The sequence below is a fragment of the Dryobates pubescens genome, chromosome 12 (assembly GCF_014839835.1).
Source record: "Dryobates pubescens isolate bDryPub1 chromosome 12, bDryPub1.pri, whole genome shotgun sequence".
NCBI classification, from domain to species: Eukaryota; Metazoa; Chordata; class Aves; order Piciformes; family Picidae; genus Dryobates; species Dryobates pubescens.
Window position 1 is genome coordinate 26,286,557 of NC_071623.1, and position 18,719 is coordinate 26,305,275.

General features: G+C 36.6%; 1 protein-coding gene across 1 annotated transcript in view; it reads right to left on the bottom strand.

Annotated features, from left to right (window-relative positions):
- NCAM2 (neural cell adhesion molecule 2) overlaps positions 1 to 18,719 on the bottom strand; it is a 198,250-nt gene that overhangs the window by 16,210 nt on the left and 163,321 nt on the right. Inside the window, exons 13-15 of the mRNA XM_054165884.1 lie at positions 17,997 to 18,116; positions 16,742 to 16,863; positions 10,378 to 10,558 (exon numbers count right to left, since the gene is read on the bottom strand). Of these exons, the coding sequence (XP_054021859.1) occupies positions 10,378 to 10,558; positions 16,742 to 16,863; positions 17,997 to 18,116 (423 nt within the window). The remainder of the gene's footprint in view (positions 1 to 10,377; positions 10,559 to 16,741; positions 16,864 to 17,996; positions 18,117 to 18,719) is intronic.

An 18,719-nucleotide genomic window follows, 5' to 3' on the forward strand; every position in this document is an offset into this window, starting at 1 on the left:
CTGGGTATTCACCATACAGTTACTTACATAACTAAACTACTATATCAGTTTACACTTATATTTTTCATATGCACATCACAGTTTTGCATCAATACTTGGCCTTACACTTCCTATTTTAATAGAATAGAATAGAAAGAATAGAATAGAATAGAATAGACCAGACCAGGTTGGAAGAGACCTTCAAGATCATCACGTCCAACCCATCATCCAACACTATCTATTCAACTAAACCATGGCACCAAGCACCCCATCAAGTCTCCTCCTAAACACCTCCAATGATGGTGACTCCACCACCTCCCTGGGCAGCTCATTCCAATGGGCAATCACTCTATGAAGAATTTCTTCCTAACATCCAGTCTAAACGTCCCCTATTGCTCAATAACAGTAAGTTTTGTACACCTCATAAACCCCCAGAGAGATATATTTGATTTCCCATGCATGAAGTACATGTGTGGTGGTGTTGTTTTTTAGTCCTGGGAAGTATTTTTCACATTTAGCTCGATGGCAATTTACATTGTAATAGCCCCATTGTAATAAATGAAGTATCACATTTGAACTTGCATTATGTGAATATTTTGATTAATTAATAATTTGCAAATGTTAGCAACTTGTCAAAACTCTGGAAACAAGACAGACAAGTGAAATCTGATTAGGAAAGAAGCTAGCTTTAGACTCAAAAGTTTATAAACCAAAACATTTTCAAAGCACTGTTCTTTAGAGATACACTGCTATACTGAAGAATAATCATTACCCTTTTTAAGTTTCTGTGCCACTAATTTGGATTTAAGGCATAAATTCAGCATGGAACATTTCAGGACTTCAGCTCACAGACAGTTGAATATTAGCTTTTAAAAACATGTGAAAAAATTGTAATGTTTTACACTGTCAATCTCATGACCTAAAATCCCTTTTACAATTACTGCATTTAAAGGAACAAATTTACTTATCTACCATCTAAGGATGAATGACAGCAGAATATTAAATTCAATTTGTGCAGACATATTATCTTTATACAGTTTGAACTACAATTTTAAAGCTGTTCAGTCTATACCTACCAATTATAATTTAATTTGCAGACATCTCTCATTCTCTTTTCATTCTCATATGTAGGAAGACAAGACTTTAAAATCATCTATATCATAGAATCATTAAGGTTGGAAAAGACCTTTAAGATCATCAAGTCCAACCATAACCCAAATACCATGACCACTAAACTATATCCTGAGCCTCCTCTTCTCCAGGCTAAGCAACCCTAGCTCTCTTAGCCTCTCCTCATAGTCCCTCACCCACACCATTTTCTCCCTTTTCCCCCTCAAATCCCAGAGCACCTGGGCTCTCTTGGAGGCTCCTCCCACCCCAGGTGTGGCCACTTGGCCCTCCCCACCCACTCCCCTATTTAATCCTCACCAGGAAGGGCAGAAGCCCTAAGCTGAGCCCATCTGGGCTGGAGGATCCTCCTCTCATCACTGGTGAGTACCCATGGTGCACACTGGGTGATGGTGGTGGTGACAACAAAGGCCGGGGGGCCTGGTGGCCCCCCGGTTAGGTAGGGCAATGATTGATGACTCCTCCAGTATCATCCATGGGTGCTGCCTGGGCCTCCTCACTGGGGCTGAGCTCCTTTGTGTGGTATCTTGGCTGGTGAGGGTCTTGCCTCTGGCTCTGGGATGGGTGCAAAAATGGTGGTGGTAGAGCAGGGGCTGTTTAGTCATATGATATTGTGCTAATTACACTATTTTTACCTGGAGGCCTCTTGAGTCTGCTCTCATCATTCAATAAATTTCTGCTTTTGTGCCTCATTTACAGACCATTTCTTCCCCCTCACTTCCCCTTCTTTTCAGAAATAAGGAAGGAAAGGAGTTAAAGCAATAAAGCATATCTGGAAAATGCATTTACTTATCAATTAACTCTGAATAGGAAGCCTTCAGGAAGAGGGGTAGGTTAGAAAGTGAGAATCACTTCTTATGAATCACAAGACAAATGTTATAAAGAACAGACAGGAAGAGACTGCATCTTCTCCATTGTGGTTATGTTTCACGGTGGTAAATGCAGAGGAAAAATGTTCAAGGTGGCTTGGAAATCCAGTCACATGTCTCCACAGAAAGAATCACTGAGAAGGGGACATTGTGACAAGTGAATACCCATCCTTCATACAGAAATACAGAATTAATCGGGTGGGAGAAGACCTTTGAAATTGAGTCCATATAGAGCAGCCTTTCCCAGAATAAGAGCTCATTCACCTCCCATTCCCACAGATTGCACAAAATACTGTAAAATAATTTTGCTCTCATTGTTTTTAATGATTGGTAAATATTCTTAGAAAGAGATACAAACACAACTGCATTAGTTATTCATCGCAGGAGATACATGACAACCCAAGGACATTATTCTCTTCCTCTTTTTCTTTCTTGTTACAGTGGGTTTGGGGCACTGCCAAGAAATGTCTGGCACTGCTGTCACAAAATCCCTGTACTGGTTTAACTGATTCTCTTTTGACTGGGATGGGAAAAGTAGGGTCAAAAGAAAAGAATTATATTCAGAGTACCTGATAACCTCAAAATGTGTAACACAGAAGAATATAAATTGGAGAAAACCTAAAATTTCTCTCATTTAACAGGGGAAATTTAGGTAGTTTCAAACTGAAGCTCCTATCAGTTGGAAAAAAGGTAAGTGATCTGAATTTACCTCTTCAACTTGCTGGCATTGTGACACTGACGATTAAAAGCTAGCTTGTCATTTATAATGTGTATTTAGCTTCTAAAACTTCTGAAGGCTTTCCACAGAAACATTCAGGTTGAAAAAGACCCTCAGGATCACCAAGTCCAACCAATAACCCTACTCTATAAAGTTCACCCCTAAACTATATCCCCAAACACCATGTCTAAATGACCTTTCAACACACCCAGGGTTGGTGACTCAACCACCACCCTGGGCAGCCCATTCCAGTGCCTCACTATTCTTTCTGTGAAAACTTTTTTCCTCCTCTCCAGTCTAAACCTACCCAGTCACAGCTTGAGGCCATTCTCTCTTGTTCTATCACTAATTACCTGTGAGAAGAGACCAGCACCAGCCTTTCCACAACATCCTTTTAGGTAGTTCTAGACAGCAACAAGGTCTCCTTTTAGCCTTCTCTTTTCCAAACTAAACATCTCCAGCTCCCTCAGTCACTCCTTATAAGACTTATTTTCCAGGCCCTTCACCAGCTTTGTTGCACTCCTCTGCGCTCACTCCAGCACCTCCACATCTCTCCTGTATTGAGGTGTCCAAAACTGGACACAAAATCCAAGGTGTGGCCTCACCAGAGCTGAGTACAAAGGGAAAATCACCTCCCTACTCCTACTGGACACAGCATTTTTGATACAAGCCAGGATGCCACCGGTTTTCCTAGCCACCTGGGCACAGTGCTTGCTCATATTCACTTGCCTGTCAATTAAACCCCCCAGGTCCCTTTCTGCCAGACAGCTCTCCAGTTGTATTAGCATTCTTATTTTGGTAGCAATTTGAAGGAAAGTATCTTAAAATATTTAATTCTGCTTCAGCTCTAAAGTACATTGCTTGCTTGGGTTTTGTATGCAACAGAGGAATGAACCACAAACACAGTCAGTAATATACATTCTAAACTCAAATGTACGAAGCAAAATACTTGTGTGGATCTTCCTTAATTAACTTTTTTCTCCCTGAGGCTTTGTATCCATTGTTCTAGTTGCAGAATTTGTAAGCCATTCTTTTAATGTGTGAAATAGGGGAAAATTACTTTTCCCACTTTTTGCTAATGGTCAAAATTGAGCTCCATACAGCTTTAAGTCCAATGAATGTCCAGAAATGGAATGTTTCATCATCACAGTCATGAGAAGCAAGGTTATTGGCAGGGACCCATTTTATGTGCTGATGCATGGCTAGAGCAGAAATGTTTGTTAAAACCCCCCAGAAAGTACAAAACATTTATGTTAAGCATACAGTGCTAAGTACATCACAGAGGAGCTACTATAATCACAATTCTGAAGAGGATTGAAACAGAAACAAAATGTTCTTATGAAACTGATGGTGTACCTGGAAAGCCAGGCAACTCACAAGGGCGAAATCTATGCACAGAGTTCTTATAATCAAACTGTATTTGAGAAAAGAGAATCAAATCACATTGCACATATTCAATACATCACATTCTTCCAGCCATGTGCAATAGAAGATCCAAGCATCATTTGTTGAATTTGTCATGGAACTTAACAGATTTCCAAAGAGCTACATGAAGGATTTTGCATGCACAGACTGACCTAATTATGCTCTTAGGATTGTAGCTAGAAATGGAAAATTCAGAAGAGATACAGAAAAGTACCTTTATTTATTTTTTATTTTTATACAGGCCTGTGTTTATTTTCCTGTAAATATGAATTTAATATGAAAGGAAGAAAACACACTGCTTGCACTATTGACAGCATCAAAACATGCACCAGTAACTTATGACTGCAATGAAACAGAAAGAAGCAGCATTCAGCTGCAGGGACTGGCCTCCATTTTCACCTTTAGTAGCTTCACAGCATCTGTCTGTGTGGACAGGAGTTGTTACAGAAGTTTGAGTGTGAAAAAAGAAGTAAATTTGACCAAAAAAAGCGGAAAGATTGATAAAACATGAAAAATAAAGTATAGAAAGGGGAAAAAAGTGACAGTGGGAAAGAAAAACAAGAGAAAATAGAATTAATCTTTTACATTGTGTCAATCATTTGAAAGACATCGATAGAAACATCAAAATATGATTAAAGTGTGGATAAAATGTTAACCATTGCTGTTTTCTGGACAAATATGGATAATAAAGCACTGAAAAGATACAGCTTACTAGCAGCAACATGTGCCTCTCCACAGAGGCTGAAGTGGTAAACTCTTTGGTCTAAACTCAAAACAATTTATTTAAGCACTTAAAGTGAAGCATGCAACCAATTCTCATTTCTTCCAGAGATTCATCTGTGACCGACCAACCAAACAAAATAGTAAATAATTGTGGAGACAGACTAAAGACTCTTGTAATGCATAAAATTTACAAAAGCAGCACCTACTATGGTTGGTCTCAAAGGTTCTGGTCCTTGGAATGGATGTTTTACCTTTGGAAGCTTATTCATAGATACAGTACGACATAAATGTTGTGTACTTTTCCAGCTGGCTACAGAAGAAGAACAAAGTCTGCTTTTTGGATTCCTTTAGCTGATGCATAGTCAGGGTCAAGTCAACCCTTTTGGGGGAAAAGGGAGGTTATGCCTGCCTTCAGAGCTAGACCTAGGGAGATGGTGCTCCATGGGACAGGGCTGAAAAGCTATAAGAGACAAGGAAAGCACCTCCAGCAAGAGAGTCTGCTGTTTGGGCTGCTTGGCATCATGATGTAACAGGAACAAAAACCTACCACAGCTACATGAATGGGACCATGTAGAATTTATTTCTACCCAATAAAGGTCAATGAATTGTTTGAGAGCAAATTTAAAGAAAAGGACTCTCACTGAGAGAAAATTGTGGACAGCAGCGAGACTGATTTCTGGTTTTCTGCACTAAGTAACTTCCAGGCCTTAGTAAATTTCCCAGCCTCAATTCTAACAAAACAGTGTTTGTATAGTTCAAAAGCCCTATTTTTCTCTTTGAAAAACATCATAAAGCGTACAAACAGCAATTCAAATACACATATACGCACACACACACACATATCTGAAGCACTAAGAAGAGCTGGGTTTATGTTTTCATTCACTTTGACACCACTGGAGATCCTAAACCTGCGTTTTTGTAAAAACTACTGATAAAAATCATGTTTGATGTGAAGCATATTATCTTTGCTAACAGAGATGATGAGGGAAAATACCACACATTAGATTGTCTCCCTTTGCATATCACTATATGATTTTAAGCACTGATGACAGATATGCATTGAAAAAAAACCAAACCAAACAAAAAACAGTAAATGGGATTAAAGGGACTAATTTTTTTTCCCCATGGATTAATAATAATAAAAAAGTATTCCTACAGTTCATGCAGTACTGGAAGTTAAAAAACATAAGAAAACAAAACCCCACAAAAACACACACACCCCCCCAAAAAAAACCCACACCAAAACAACAACAAAACAAAACAGCCAATATGGCCAAGTAAGAAAAACAGGCCTATGGGCTTCTTCCTTGCATTTTCCCATTATTGTGCCAAGTTATTAATCCACAATGAAGAAAAAAAATCATACAATACAACACAACTTGCAGCCATTTTTCATATATTTCCTGGCCTTTCAGAGAAACAACACTAACTGCATAAAAGCCTTTGCAAGAAGGCACATGCATAAATCTTGTACCACTAATTCAGAACATATATCTAATGCTTGCTGAAAGTATCCTCGTTTAACACCTTCCATTTCATCCTAAGATTCATTTAATGTAAGCCTGTAGATGTTTATTAAAGTTGCAGTATTAATGGTTCAGAATGGCAGCTGATTTGGACACTTCTTTACCAGCTACACAGTACAAAGGCACCATTTCTTTCTCTGTCCTGGTAAGAAAGAGTAAATTGATCTACAAAAATGGCTGCATTGTTGGCTATGGGAGCTGATGGAATTTGGCTGTTCCTAGTGACACCTAGTCAGAAGGTTTGTTATGGCTGTAGATGTTTAGTCTATGCTGTCCTAACACTGATAAAGAGCTAAGAGCAAAGATACACAGCCCTTTTGGCAATCACCTTTTTCTCACAGGACTAGAAGCAAATTCACTCCATAGAGAAACCAGAACCAACATTTTCTAAAATGTATGAAATGAGTACTTAAAATCTGTTAAAAACTTCACTCACAGGCAAGCACAACAGTGTTAGAGGTGCATCTGCCTGCAAGTAGTGACAACTCACATCCTTAGCAAGATTTTGGAATACATAAAATACTATATTTATGACTATGTAATTGTTTTCTTCAAAGCATGGTTCTTAAATAAATGTTCCTATGTCTAGGTAAAAACTGAAATAGAAGGATAGAATTGCTGACTGTAAAAAAAAAAATCACACAAAAAAGTAGTAAGTAAAATGATCTATACATAGATATGCAGTAATGTGTACATGTATACACACATACATGAATAGATTTATACATACATTTATATAAGGGAAAACATGTTAAGAAATTGGTTTGCTGAGTCTTTCTCAAAGTCAGTGCAAAGTTCTATGGGTAAACCATTCACACAATCAGGAAATCAAGAAACTTTTATTAAAAAGGTTATAAATTCTGAGGAACTAATCACAAATTTGAGTGGCTCAGTGACTGGAGACTAGAGTACAGATCCATAGTTGGAGGTTGATGAGGTCAGCCATGCAAACTTTTAACAGAGTATCTGTCTCATTGATGCACCTCAGTGATGCCAGACAACAATATGTAGCCCCAAGCTCTTTCCTAGACCTTGGAAGATCATCAGACTGTGTTATTATAGAATCTGACTGCCAGGAGCTATAACCAGGAGCTGTTGCTTGCTTACACTTCCCTAGCAAATAGAAGTTGTGGATTCAGTGCCCACAGGAGTTGTGTGTTCACTTGAGTGTTGGCATCCAGTCCCTGCCCTCAGGGATTATTACTTCTGTTTTATATCTTGAAAGCATAAGCATGCTCCTTCTGCAGTAGTCAAAGTTGTGACAATTTCCATTTCCCTGGTAAGCACCTATCAAGGGACAACAAATGTATCCTTGCCTCCCTCTCTCCAGTTCTCTGATTAATTGCATTAACTTGCACACATTTTCACCACAATAGTATGCTAGGTATAGTTAACCATCATGATACTTATGGGATCCCAAAATTCTCTTGGGATAAGTAATATTCATGAGATTGCATACAGAGGATCTACAGATATCTTGGTTTTCAATTACATTAAGAGCAAGACAGAAACACTCAATTCATCTGAAGTGCCATGGATCTGGGCACATACTAATGAAAACCTTCACGAGTCTTAGAAGCTTTTACAATAATTATATCAGGAAGGTAATCTCAGTCAATACAAGCTTCTAATTGAGCACAGGATAAGTGAAGCAGATTTAATTCACAAGTCTACCTAATTTCATTCCTGTTGCCTATCTCTTTTTTTTGGACCTAGGTGTAGATATCTGGCAGCAAATACTTATGCCTCAGAGCAGAAAAACATTGCATCATCCAGGCTGACTGATACTAAAAGGAATTACTCAAAGTTAAACATTTTATACATGTTATCTGTCAAGTTTTAAAACAATAGATTCATACTTTTGCAACAATGTTCTAGATATTATATTGCAGCAATAATATTATGCCATTTCAAAACAAGAAACCATACTGACTCATGAACATTAATGTTCGACTGATTCTAAGTGCTTTTTGACATAATTTAAATGTCGCCTACAGAATGTTCTTATGATGGGAATTTCACACTCTTTTCAGGCCTTGCAAAAACAGTTGTCAAGGAAACTAATTAGTTCTACAATCATAATTGCAATAATGATTCTCATAAAGAAGACCTGATGTTAAATAGTGTAACAGACTTCTTACAACTACTTAGAGGTTATGGGAGAGCACCGAAAGGAAAAAGGCCTTAAATAACTATAAAACAGTGTTCAGATAAAAATGTTCTATCTTCTGGAACTAAATTCATGAAGCTGCTTTATATTTGCAAGTCTGGAGACCACCCACATTTCCATTTACAGAGGAAAATCATGTTTCTCTGTTACAGCAGCTGTAGCAATAAAATGGAATGCTTTAAATAATTCTAACAGCCTAAAGTTAGATTGCAGTGAAAAACACCATTTGAATTTCACCACTGACATTCACTACTGAAATTCATTGCTGAAATTCAAGTGTATAAACCAAGTATTTGTACTAGGTCTGGATCTGAACCTACTCATGAATTACAAATGCCACTCCATTCTATAAATAAAAGTGAGAATGTTTCTGATTCCAAGAAATTGCTATGGAATATTAAAAAAAAAAAAAAAAAAAGTTGCAGGGATCTTGAGATAACTTCCCTGAAAAAAACCTGGCAAGAAAACTTGTAATAGGTGGAGAAAAATCTAATCAGTTATTTCAAATTTTCTGAGGCCAGTCTATGATATGATCAAACTCATTACCATTTTACTAAGACCAATGCCCGGGGTGAAACACAGATATTGATATGCTTTACATTTTAACATAGTCCACTACATTAATTTGGCAAGATTTTAATTTTATTGTAATACTTTTAAGAGTTTAACATACAGCACACAGAAAACACTCTGTTAGAGGATTTAGCACCTATTTTTAAAATGCCAACTCATCTAAGCTAATTTGGATTTTATTATTAAAGATATCAGCTCATAATTAAAAGGAAACATTGGAAATTTCTTCCTCATAACATTTTCTCTGTAAAAATCAAAATGACCCACAATATATCAGAAATAAGAATAGAATAGTATAGAATAGAATAGAATAGAATAGAATAGTATAGAATAGAATAGAATAGAATAGTATAGAATAGAATAGTATAGAATAGAATAGAATAGGAATGGGAATAGAATAGACCAGGTTGGAAGAGACCTTTGATATCATCGCGTCCAACCATCATCCAACACCACCTAATCAACTAAACCATGCAACCAAGCACCCTATCAAGTCTCCTCCTAAACACCTCCAATGATGGTGACTCCACCACCTCCCTATTTACTTGATATTTTACTCCACAATATCATATTTTAGGTTTACTCTAAAGGAATGAAAATTGCATTATTGCTCCAAAATATAACTCTACTTTAGAAAGCAGTAAGACTTGATAAATTACTTAATGAAACAAGCTCACTGTCAGTTACTATTCAATTTTCCTTAAAAGAATTCCAAATCCTCCCTATTTTCACACTTACAAATATGAACTTTACTGTAGATTTCAAAGCTTCTAAATAGGTTCAATACAGATCTGTATGCTCACCACGTTAGGGTGAATCAGTAGGATGGCACCTAAACAAGATTATTTGAAGTCTTAACCTCACCAGGTTAATAAATAAATACCTTTAATACATGTGAATCTTGAATCATATGGAGAGATACAACTGAAAACAAGAATTAAAACAACTAAGTTGCTTACCACAAATAGGCAGTACAATTTTAAGCTTTATAGCAGGTGCATCTTAAATACTATTTTATAACTGTCAGCATCTTGGTTGAAGAGAAAATGTTTTTTTCTGTACTTAGAAATTACTTCATTACTAAGAGAAAAGATGAAAATAGGGCACCATTTAAGGGTTTTGAATTGAGTCTTTGCTGATAATAGAGTGTGTGGTCTCAAGCTCTGCCGGTTAAAGACTTCAGTTAGCTTACATTCAACACCACAAATTAGGGTATTACAAGTAGCAAATAATTCATGGAGAGAAAACACTCCAAAATTAACTTACCTGTAATAATGTTGGGCTTCGGTGGCATGCTGAATTCATACAATGTTGGCTCAGAATAACCCAGTCTGTTGGCAGCAGTGATTTGTACTTCGTAACCCATGGTCCATTGAAGGTGCTCTAAGATGATGTGGTCTCTACTACCCTGCACTTTTTTCTCTAGCCACTGGTCTTCTTTATCTTTCTGTAAAATGCAAATAGAAGTTTAAACTCTCAGAAACTCTTGTGTTATTTGTCTAAACTGCGCATGATGCACAAAAAATTATGGAGTTTTATTTACAGAGGTTATGGGCATGCAAATAATCTACTTTGGAGTTCTGAGTACTTGAGCTTTTTGTGATTTTGACCACTCCTAATAGTTTTTTTCACAATGTTTACAGATTTTTGTGGGCAATTCTTTTTCATCTTTTGGCTTCACTTCCTACTCTGCCCAAATACTAATGCTGATCTTGAGGAATAGCAGGGTAATTATTTAAAAATGCTGCTAAGAATAAATTCTGTTAAAGGTTTATTCAGCATAAATGCTGAATAAATGCTGTTTCAATTACATTTTAATCAATATTCCTTAAAAGAAACTTGCCATGAAATGCAAACTTGAATTGTTCATGAATGCAAACTGTGCATTCAAACTGTTTCATAATGAAAATATACACTAACTGTAGCAATATTTGGCACTAAAGCAACATTTTGCAAACCAGTTTGGATGCAATGACATAAACACCATTGAGAATGTATGCAGTCCTCACCCTGGTGAGAGTATACATGTAAATCATTAAGATGTTGTTCTAAAGAAAATTTTGGGTTTGCATAATTCAGATAATTATCTAAGACACCTATGCAAAAGGAACAAATGAGGACTTCCATGTCAGTCTTAATTCTGGTAATTCATGAATTTGGGCTTACCTTTGCAGTCTGTCCTTTTAGTACATAACACATGTAATGGTTCTTTATACAAATAAGAATTACAAAATAACTAATAGGCAAATGGATGAAATAATATATGCTGTTAAACACAAAAGCCATCTGGTTTAAAGGAGTGACAATAACAGTAATTAAGAATCCAGGCAGTCCTGTTCTTACTATACACTGAGGTATAATGAAGTGATAAAACGATGGCTGAGAGCCAAATCCTGACCATTCAACCCATACAGCAACACAGACCCAGTCAGTGGACATAGATTTTCTGGGGGGAAAACAAAACAAAACAAAACAGAACAAACAATCAATAAACCCCCCCACCCAAACAAAGCCCAAAAACTTCAAATACAGGGAAGTAGAACTTCTTGCTGAAGTCTACTGTGCTTCTCATCATTATATTTGGGCTCTTTGCTGAAGCATCCAGCTCTTGACTGATGCAAGTGTAGAAGAAAATAGGATCTGAACTGGACAGTTCAAGGCCTAATCATGCTCATTATGTCTGATATTTTGTTGTGGTTTTTTTGTGTTGTTTGTTGTTGCTGTTGTTTTGGTTTGTTTCTCTTCAGTCTTCAAAAAATAATGTGAGAGGCTAAACTCCCATATGCGCACTGCTACAGTAACAAATTTGCTATCAAGGCTGAGCGTGATGGTTTCTCATTACTGACTTCACCTTTGTGGTAGTTTTAATGGTAAGCTTCATTTGCTTCTAACTGAGTTAGTCTGGCTAAAGTTAATGCTGGGGGAAACTTCAACCCACCACAATCTTTTAGTCTTGCTTGCTTCTTCTGCACTGGCAGTGACACATGATAGTCCTGGGGATTATTAAAATACAGTAAAACATCTTTTCAGGAGCAGGGTGAAAATGCCTACTTGGTACAGTAGCAGACCAACAAAAATATCAGAATGACAGTCACAGTGCAAATCATGAAAAAAAATGCAAACCCTGGAGCAAAAATAGTTTATTTATCATACAGTGAAACTGGTATTTTCTGTCAAAGTTATTTTCCTATATCCTTGTGGGTAATTTCTGTTGCAACCACCTCACCTTCTACTGAGTGAATCCACCTATATTACCACAACATCAAACTACTTCTACAAAATATAGAATTAAATAGCCTGGAGAAGAGGAGGCTCAGGGGAGACTTTATTGCTGTCTTTAACTACCTGAAGGGAGGTTGTAGCCAGGTGGGGGCTGGTCTCTTCTCCCAGGCAACCAGCACCAGAACAAGAGGACACAATCTCAAGCTGCACCAGGAGAGGTTTAGGCTGGATGTTAGGAAGAAGTTCTTCATAGAAAGAGTGATTGGCCATTGGAATGGGATCACCATCATTGGAGGTGTTTAGGAAGAGACTTGATGGGGTGCTTGGTTGCGTGGTTTAGTTGATTAGGTGGTGTTGGATGATAGGTTGGACTCAATGATCTCAAAGGTCTCCTCCAACCTGGTTAATTCTATTCTATTCTATTCTACTCTATTTAATACAGATTGCAACATGCATATACTCCTTAGTAATATTAGGAATAGCAATGATATGTGGACCCGTATTTTAATAACTGTTTAAACTGGTGAGGTTTGAGAGGATTTAGGGGAAAAACAAACAAGCAAACCAACCAAAAACCCCAACCAAAACACAAACCATTTAGATTCCAAAGTATGCCAACATGACAGAAAATACAAGATCCATACATGGTCTCAGTGTGTGTACATACAAGTATGTGCATACACTGGGGAATTCCAAAGAGGTTCAGGATCACAGAAGGAGAAAAAAATACACTGAATTAGAAGATAAAAATTCATCATAATATGGTTCCTGAAGGTGGAAAAGACAGCGGTGCAAACAGATATACAACTACACTTTGGAAAAAAACAAACCAAACCAAACAAACAACAACAACATCACCCAAGCAAACAAACAAAAAACCCTAAACCAAAACACAACACAACCAGCTGTAGAATTCCAGCTGCTGAATGAACTTAAGTTCTGGAAGGAAAACTGTGTAAATTTCTTTATGAGGCTGGTCTTCTGCAGTTGTTTCACTGTTTGGTCAGGTGAATAAAAATGAAAGACTTGAAATGTAACAAGATACCTGCATGCCATGCCAGAGAAGTGATAGTCTATATTTATCTGAAAGTTAAGCCAAATTGGGTGGATTGAGATAAATGAAACAAAGTCCAAACCTTGAGTTTAAAGACAGCAATATGTTTTAAGGAGTCTCAAACACAATTTAGGAGAAGAAAGAAGGTATCTGGAAAGTAAGTTATTTTCTTTTAAAGATAAACAGATGGAGTCTGTGAGAATACACTCTGCTTTTGGCATCTAAAACCAACCAAACAAGACCAAAACCCTGCAATGTTCTTCATTATACCTGTATTTCATATGCATTGTCAAGTATGCTTTACTAAGCAGACTAATAATGTGTCTATATTTATGTTACTATTAGTGCAGAAACAGGAAGAGAGGGAACAAAAAACCAGAATCTGATAGTTAAATTTCCCTGTTTGTGCTGACTCTTTCTGCTCTTAAGAAGCAGAAGAGCTACAAAGGAACAATTCACACCATATTAGACTGCTTTATTAACACTTAAAATTTATAGAAAGTTCTACATACTACATAGTTTTCTAAAACAAATGGAAGAAACCTCTAAATCACAAACTGTGGCTTAATTTGAGGAGTTAATACGGTATCTTCAATAATCATTTATTATTGGCAGTTGTATCACTAATATCTACAAACAAATGCACGTTGTCAGAAACTGCAATCAGATCTACAATCTCAGAGATTAAAAAGTTTTTTCATCTGCATTTTGTTCTGTGCAGAAATACTCCTTTACAGTAGGTCACTGATGCTGTGAGAATAAGCAACAAATCAGTTTCTTCCATTACAATTAAGGGTACGATTTTCACTGTCTTCTTCCCACTATAAGTCTTTGGTTGACACATTCTGTCAAAAATCTGTCACAATGCAACAGATTAAGGATCCACATGCACAATATAAAAAATAATAATAATTCTTAATTAGCTAGATATTTGCTTTAAATACAAGTATCAGCCATACGTAGTTCTGAAGTATCTAAGACCTGGGTTGGTAAGGGAATTGAGTAAACCCTGAAAGCTGGGGGGGAAAAAAAGTAAACAAAGCAGTGTGAAACTCCAGTCTGCCGTGACTTGGCTGCTTCTCAAAATTGAGGTCACATCTGACAAAAATGGAAATAAAGCCAATCCACTGCTTAGCCATCTAGCCATTTACTAGTCTAGAAAATAACATCTCTCTCTTTAATAATCATTTTACATTGTATCCATGATCATATTCTCCTGGAACTCATAAAAAGTGAGAAAAAGTTATTAATTCCCTTCAGTCCTTTCTTGTATTCTCTATTCTCCCTAAATTATTGCTCTGAAAGTTTGTCTCAGGCTTGTTATTATGGTGGTTCTTGTAATAAGAAAAGGACAGGAGATGCCACACTATCTTGAAAGCTGTCAGGAAAAAGTATCAAGAAATCCTCATGGAAGACAATCTGATAGTTTAAAGCAGTGACTTCACAAGAACTCATTACATTAAGATGGTTCTTTGTAGGTCTAGACAACACAGGACAAATACTGAACAAAGAACAAAATGACTGCTAAGGTATACACTGTTAAAATGCATGGAAAGTCCAAGCATCTGTCAGATAAAGTGGGACTCTGAGATGCAAATATATTTAACTATTTCATGGTAGGTCTCTCAGAGTAGGAGTATGTGAGAAATTCTCTCTTTTAAAATTATTCATATTTACAGAGGTTTGCTCTAGAAGCTATTGCAAAGGAACAAAAAAACCCACAGTCTTCCCCCAACACAGTCAAACAAGAGTGAAGCATATATCCCATCAATCAAATACTTGTCCTTGCCAATGATGTCTCTTCCAAATATTATTATGGAGGTAAAACTAAAAAAAACAAATAAATTAAGGACAATTAATGTTTTTCAAAACAAAATTTTAATCAGTTTGTCTTGCTTCTATCTGAAAATATAAAACCTTAAAAGATTGATATTTTTGTTATTTCATTTTTACTGAAAATGGGTCTCCAGGGGGAAGAAAACCACGAAGAACAAACAAACCCCAAACCCCAAAGCAAAGAACAACAAACCCCAACAAAACAAAAAACCAAATGAACCAACTAAAAAAACACCTCACCAAACCAAAACCAACTGCTTCTCCTCCCCTCCCCCAGCTTACTGCTGGTATTCTGAGACCCCCAAAGTATAAAAACAGAACTCCCTTTTCCAGTCACTAAGAAGCCCGTTTAAATATTTGCTTTTTAAGCATTATGAAGTAATTCAGGATATGATACCAAAAATCGTAACTGACGGCTGGGACCAAACAGCTACAAGAGCACAGAGTGATACGTATTTGCAAGGAATAGTGCGCAACATCATGTGCCAAACACAACTTCACAATCACACCATGTGCAACTACAGTGTATCAGAGAATCACAGAATGGTAGGGGTAGGAAAGGACCTCTGAGGACCACCTAGTCCAACCTTCATGCTGAAGCAGGTTCACTTAGATCAGGTTGCACATCCATCACAGTCAAAATGCACTTGAACAGTAAGCACAAAATTTTGCCTGTGATGATGTGCCATGTGATCATTCCTGTATCACACATTGTTTGCATGCTGTTTGTAGTGCTGAGCTTAACCTGTGTAGTATCTTCCAAAGGCTGCTTTGCGTTCACATGTAACACCCAAGCAATTCAATTCATTGCATTTGCCAGCTCTGTAGTTACTTCTTCAACTGAATAATTTCTAAACATAGTGTATCAGGAAAGGAAGAATGGCACATTGCAGAAAAGCCTCTTTTCTAAACTTGCCAGATTTAGTGAGAGAACATCAAACTTGACACCATCTGATACAAGGCAAATAATCTCCATGTGACTGCATGATGTGTACACTGAAACTCGTGAAAGTCCTCACAAATTGTCAATTATTTAAGTTGAGCCTCAGAATATATGAAAACAGAAAATATGAAATGTGGACAGATAATTCATCTCATTCAAAATTCATATGGAGCACTGGAATGCAGTGGAATCCATCAATAAAGATGCATTTATAACAGGTTAATAATTTGCTGATCAAACAACCCTTAATTATGTAAGTTTAATGCCTGATAATTTACTGCGCTTTTGAGAGCTGAAGACAAGCGTTCCCCATTTACCATGTAATAAACAGAGAATGCAGTCTTCTTAGAATGAACTTGCAGATATACCTGTAAAAACAGCAGGGTGGATTTCTTCTTTTTTATTTGTTTTATAATCTGGCATTAAAGTAGCTAGTAAAAAAAATACTATACTATATTGTCTTGTAGTATGCAAAATGTTTTGCATCAGTTCCAATGATTTCAACAGTCTTCTTTACATAAAAAGCAGACATTATTAAGAAAAACACACATACTTTGATTAAGTGAAATACTTACACTTCTGTATTTGACAATATATTCCAAAATGGGGGCACCTCCATCATCTTGTTTAGTTATGCTGAGCTTAAAACTTTTTCCACTTCCTGGTTGTCCATGAATTGAAGGAGGGCTTGGCTCCCCTAAAAAACAAAGGATAAAACCAGTAGATAATAGCTCAGCAGTAGGATAAGTCTTAAACTGGGAAGTCTACATAAGATAAGCCTACACAAGATAAGTCCATCTGGGAACTTGCCCAGAATACTGTTAATTAAAACATTTAAAAATAATGAGATTCCTCCAAGTACAGCGGAACATCCTTATTAACTGTGCTAAATATTTTGCTTCAAGTATTTTCTAGTGTAAATTAATTGTAATGTTCACATGCAATGTCTATTATAAAGTTTTAAATCAGATCTCAAATGAGCATGCGTTGTCATACTGAAGTCTTACCTCCGAATTATCTGTGAATTTGCATTCACCCAGAAACAGATCCATTAGAAATGTTGCAATGCTTGTGCTTATCTCTTATCAAAGTAAAGATAAACCTCAATTCAGAATTTTCCTAGCTTTCTATCAGATAACATAATTTTTTAGCATTTTCTAATCACTTTTCTATTAGGTATGATATTCTATATGAGTAACAATAAACTCTTTGTTCCATCAATATATTGAGAACACGCATATGCATTAATCAAAAGAAATCTGAAAGTTGCCAAGTTACTGGTTTGGGATGGAAGAAATGCATCAATACATAGATAATAAAAGAACACCAATATTTTTTATTTGTAGTTCCATGATGCCTCTTTTTTATTCCACTGGGGCCAGTATTCTTAATTACACTCAGAAATCACTGCAACATTTCTGGCAGCACATTTTACAGAAGACATTTCTCTAGAAAGGGCCAATTCATTTCTCACAGATATCTCTCATACCCTGAGAGTAAATGAGAAAAAGGGTTAATCTTGTATCATTGTTTGTGCTTTTGGATATAAACCAAAGATGTCTCTAAGTCTGGAAAATACAGATAATGGAATAAATTCTCCACTTTACGTTCACACATGCTACTTGGTTATGGTGAAGGGGGACTAAGAGGAGCAAAACATGAGAAACAATGTAAAGACTGATGTTATACACTGGGAAGTAGCATACAATTTAAAAAACCCCACCAACTTATTACCCACAGTGAATCATATTTCAGATTTCTAGCTCATAGGAAGATCACATATTCTAATAATAATTTACATTTTCATTTAATAGTATAAGTATTACTCACGGACAGGTAAGGTCTGAAAGATCTCAATTTTGCTATACTCTCCTTGACCTTTTCCATTTACAGCAGCTACTTTGATTTCATATGTGGTATTTGGTTCCAAATTGCTGAGAACAACCATTGCTAAAAAAAAAAAAAATGATGAAAGAAAAAAATACAGGGGGAAAAAATGCTGAAATAAAAATGTTGTTAAAAACATCAGGCAATTTCACTATTTGTTTGGTTCACTTCCATCTTGCAAGTCACAGATTTCTAATACTCTAGTGGTTCCAAACTTAAGTTTTCTTGTAAAGTGCCAGAAATCCCCTTCTTCTTTGTTGTAGAAAATCATTGTTGGGACTGAGTAAGTTATGCTTCTGAGGGAATTTAATGTCAGTATTACAGAAGTCATAGGCAGCAGTTAAGGACTTTGATGAGGCTTGGTACTTTATATTCAGATTGTGAGCACAGGAGGCATGAACCTTACAAAATTTTTGCTGAAAATGGGCATGTTCAAGCCACCTTCATACCATTCATACCTTGCCATTCTTCCCTCATGGAAAGCAGTATCAACCATCCTTGAACTACACTCCTCAATGCAGCTACATGCACATTAGTGGTGAATTACTGGTCCTAGGCTCTCTGCAAGTTTATTGATGTACTCAAGACCTAACATTACAGATGGATATGATCAAAGGAAGAGTTCTGAGTTATCAACAAAGGATCTGAAAGTGAATTAGGTAGGTT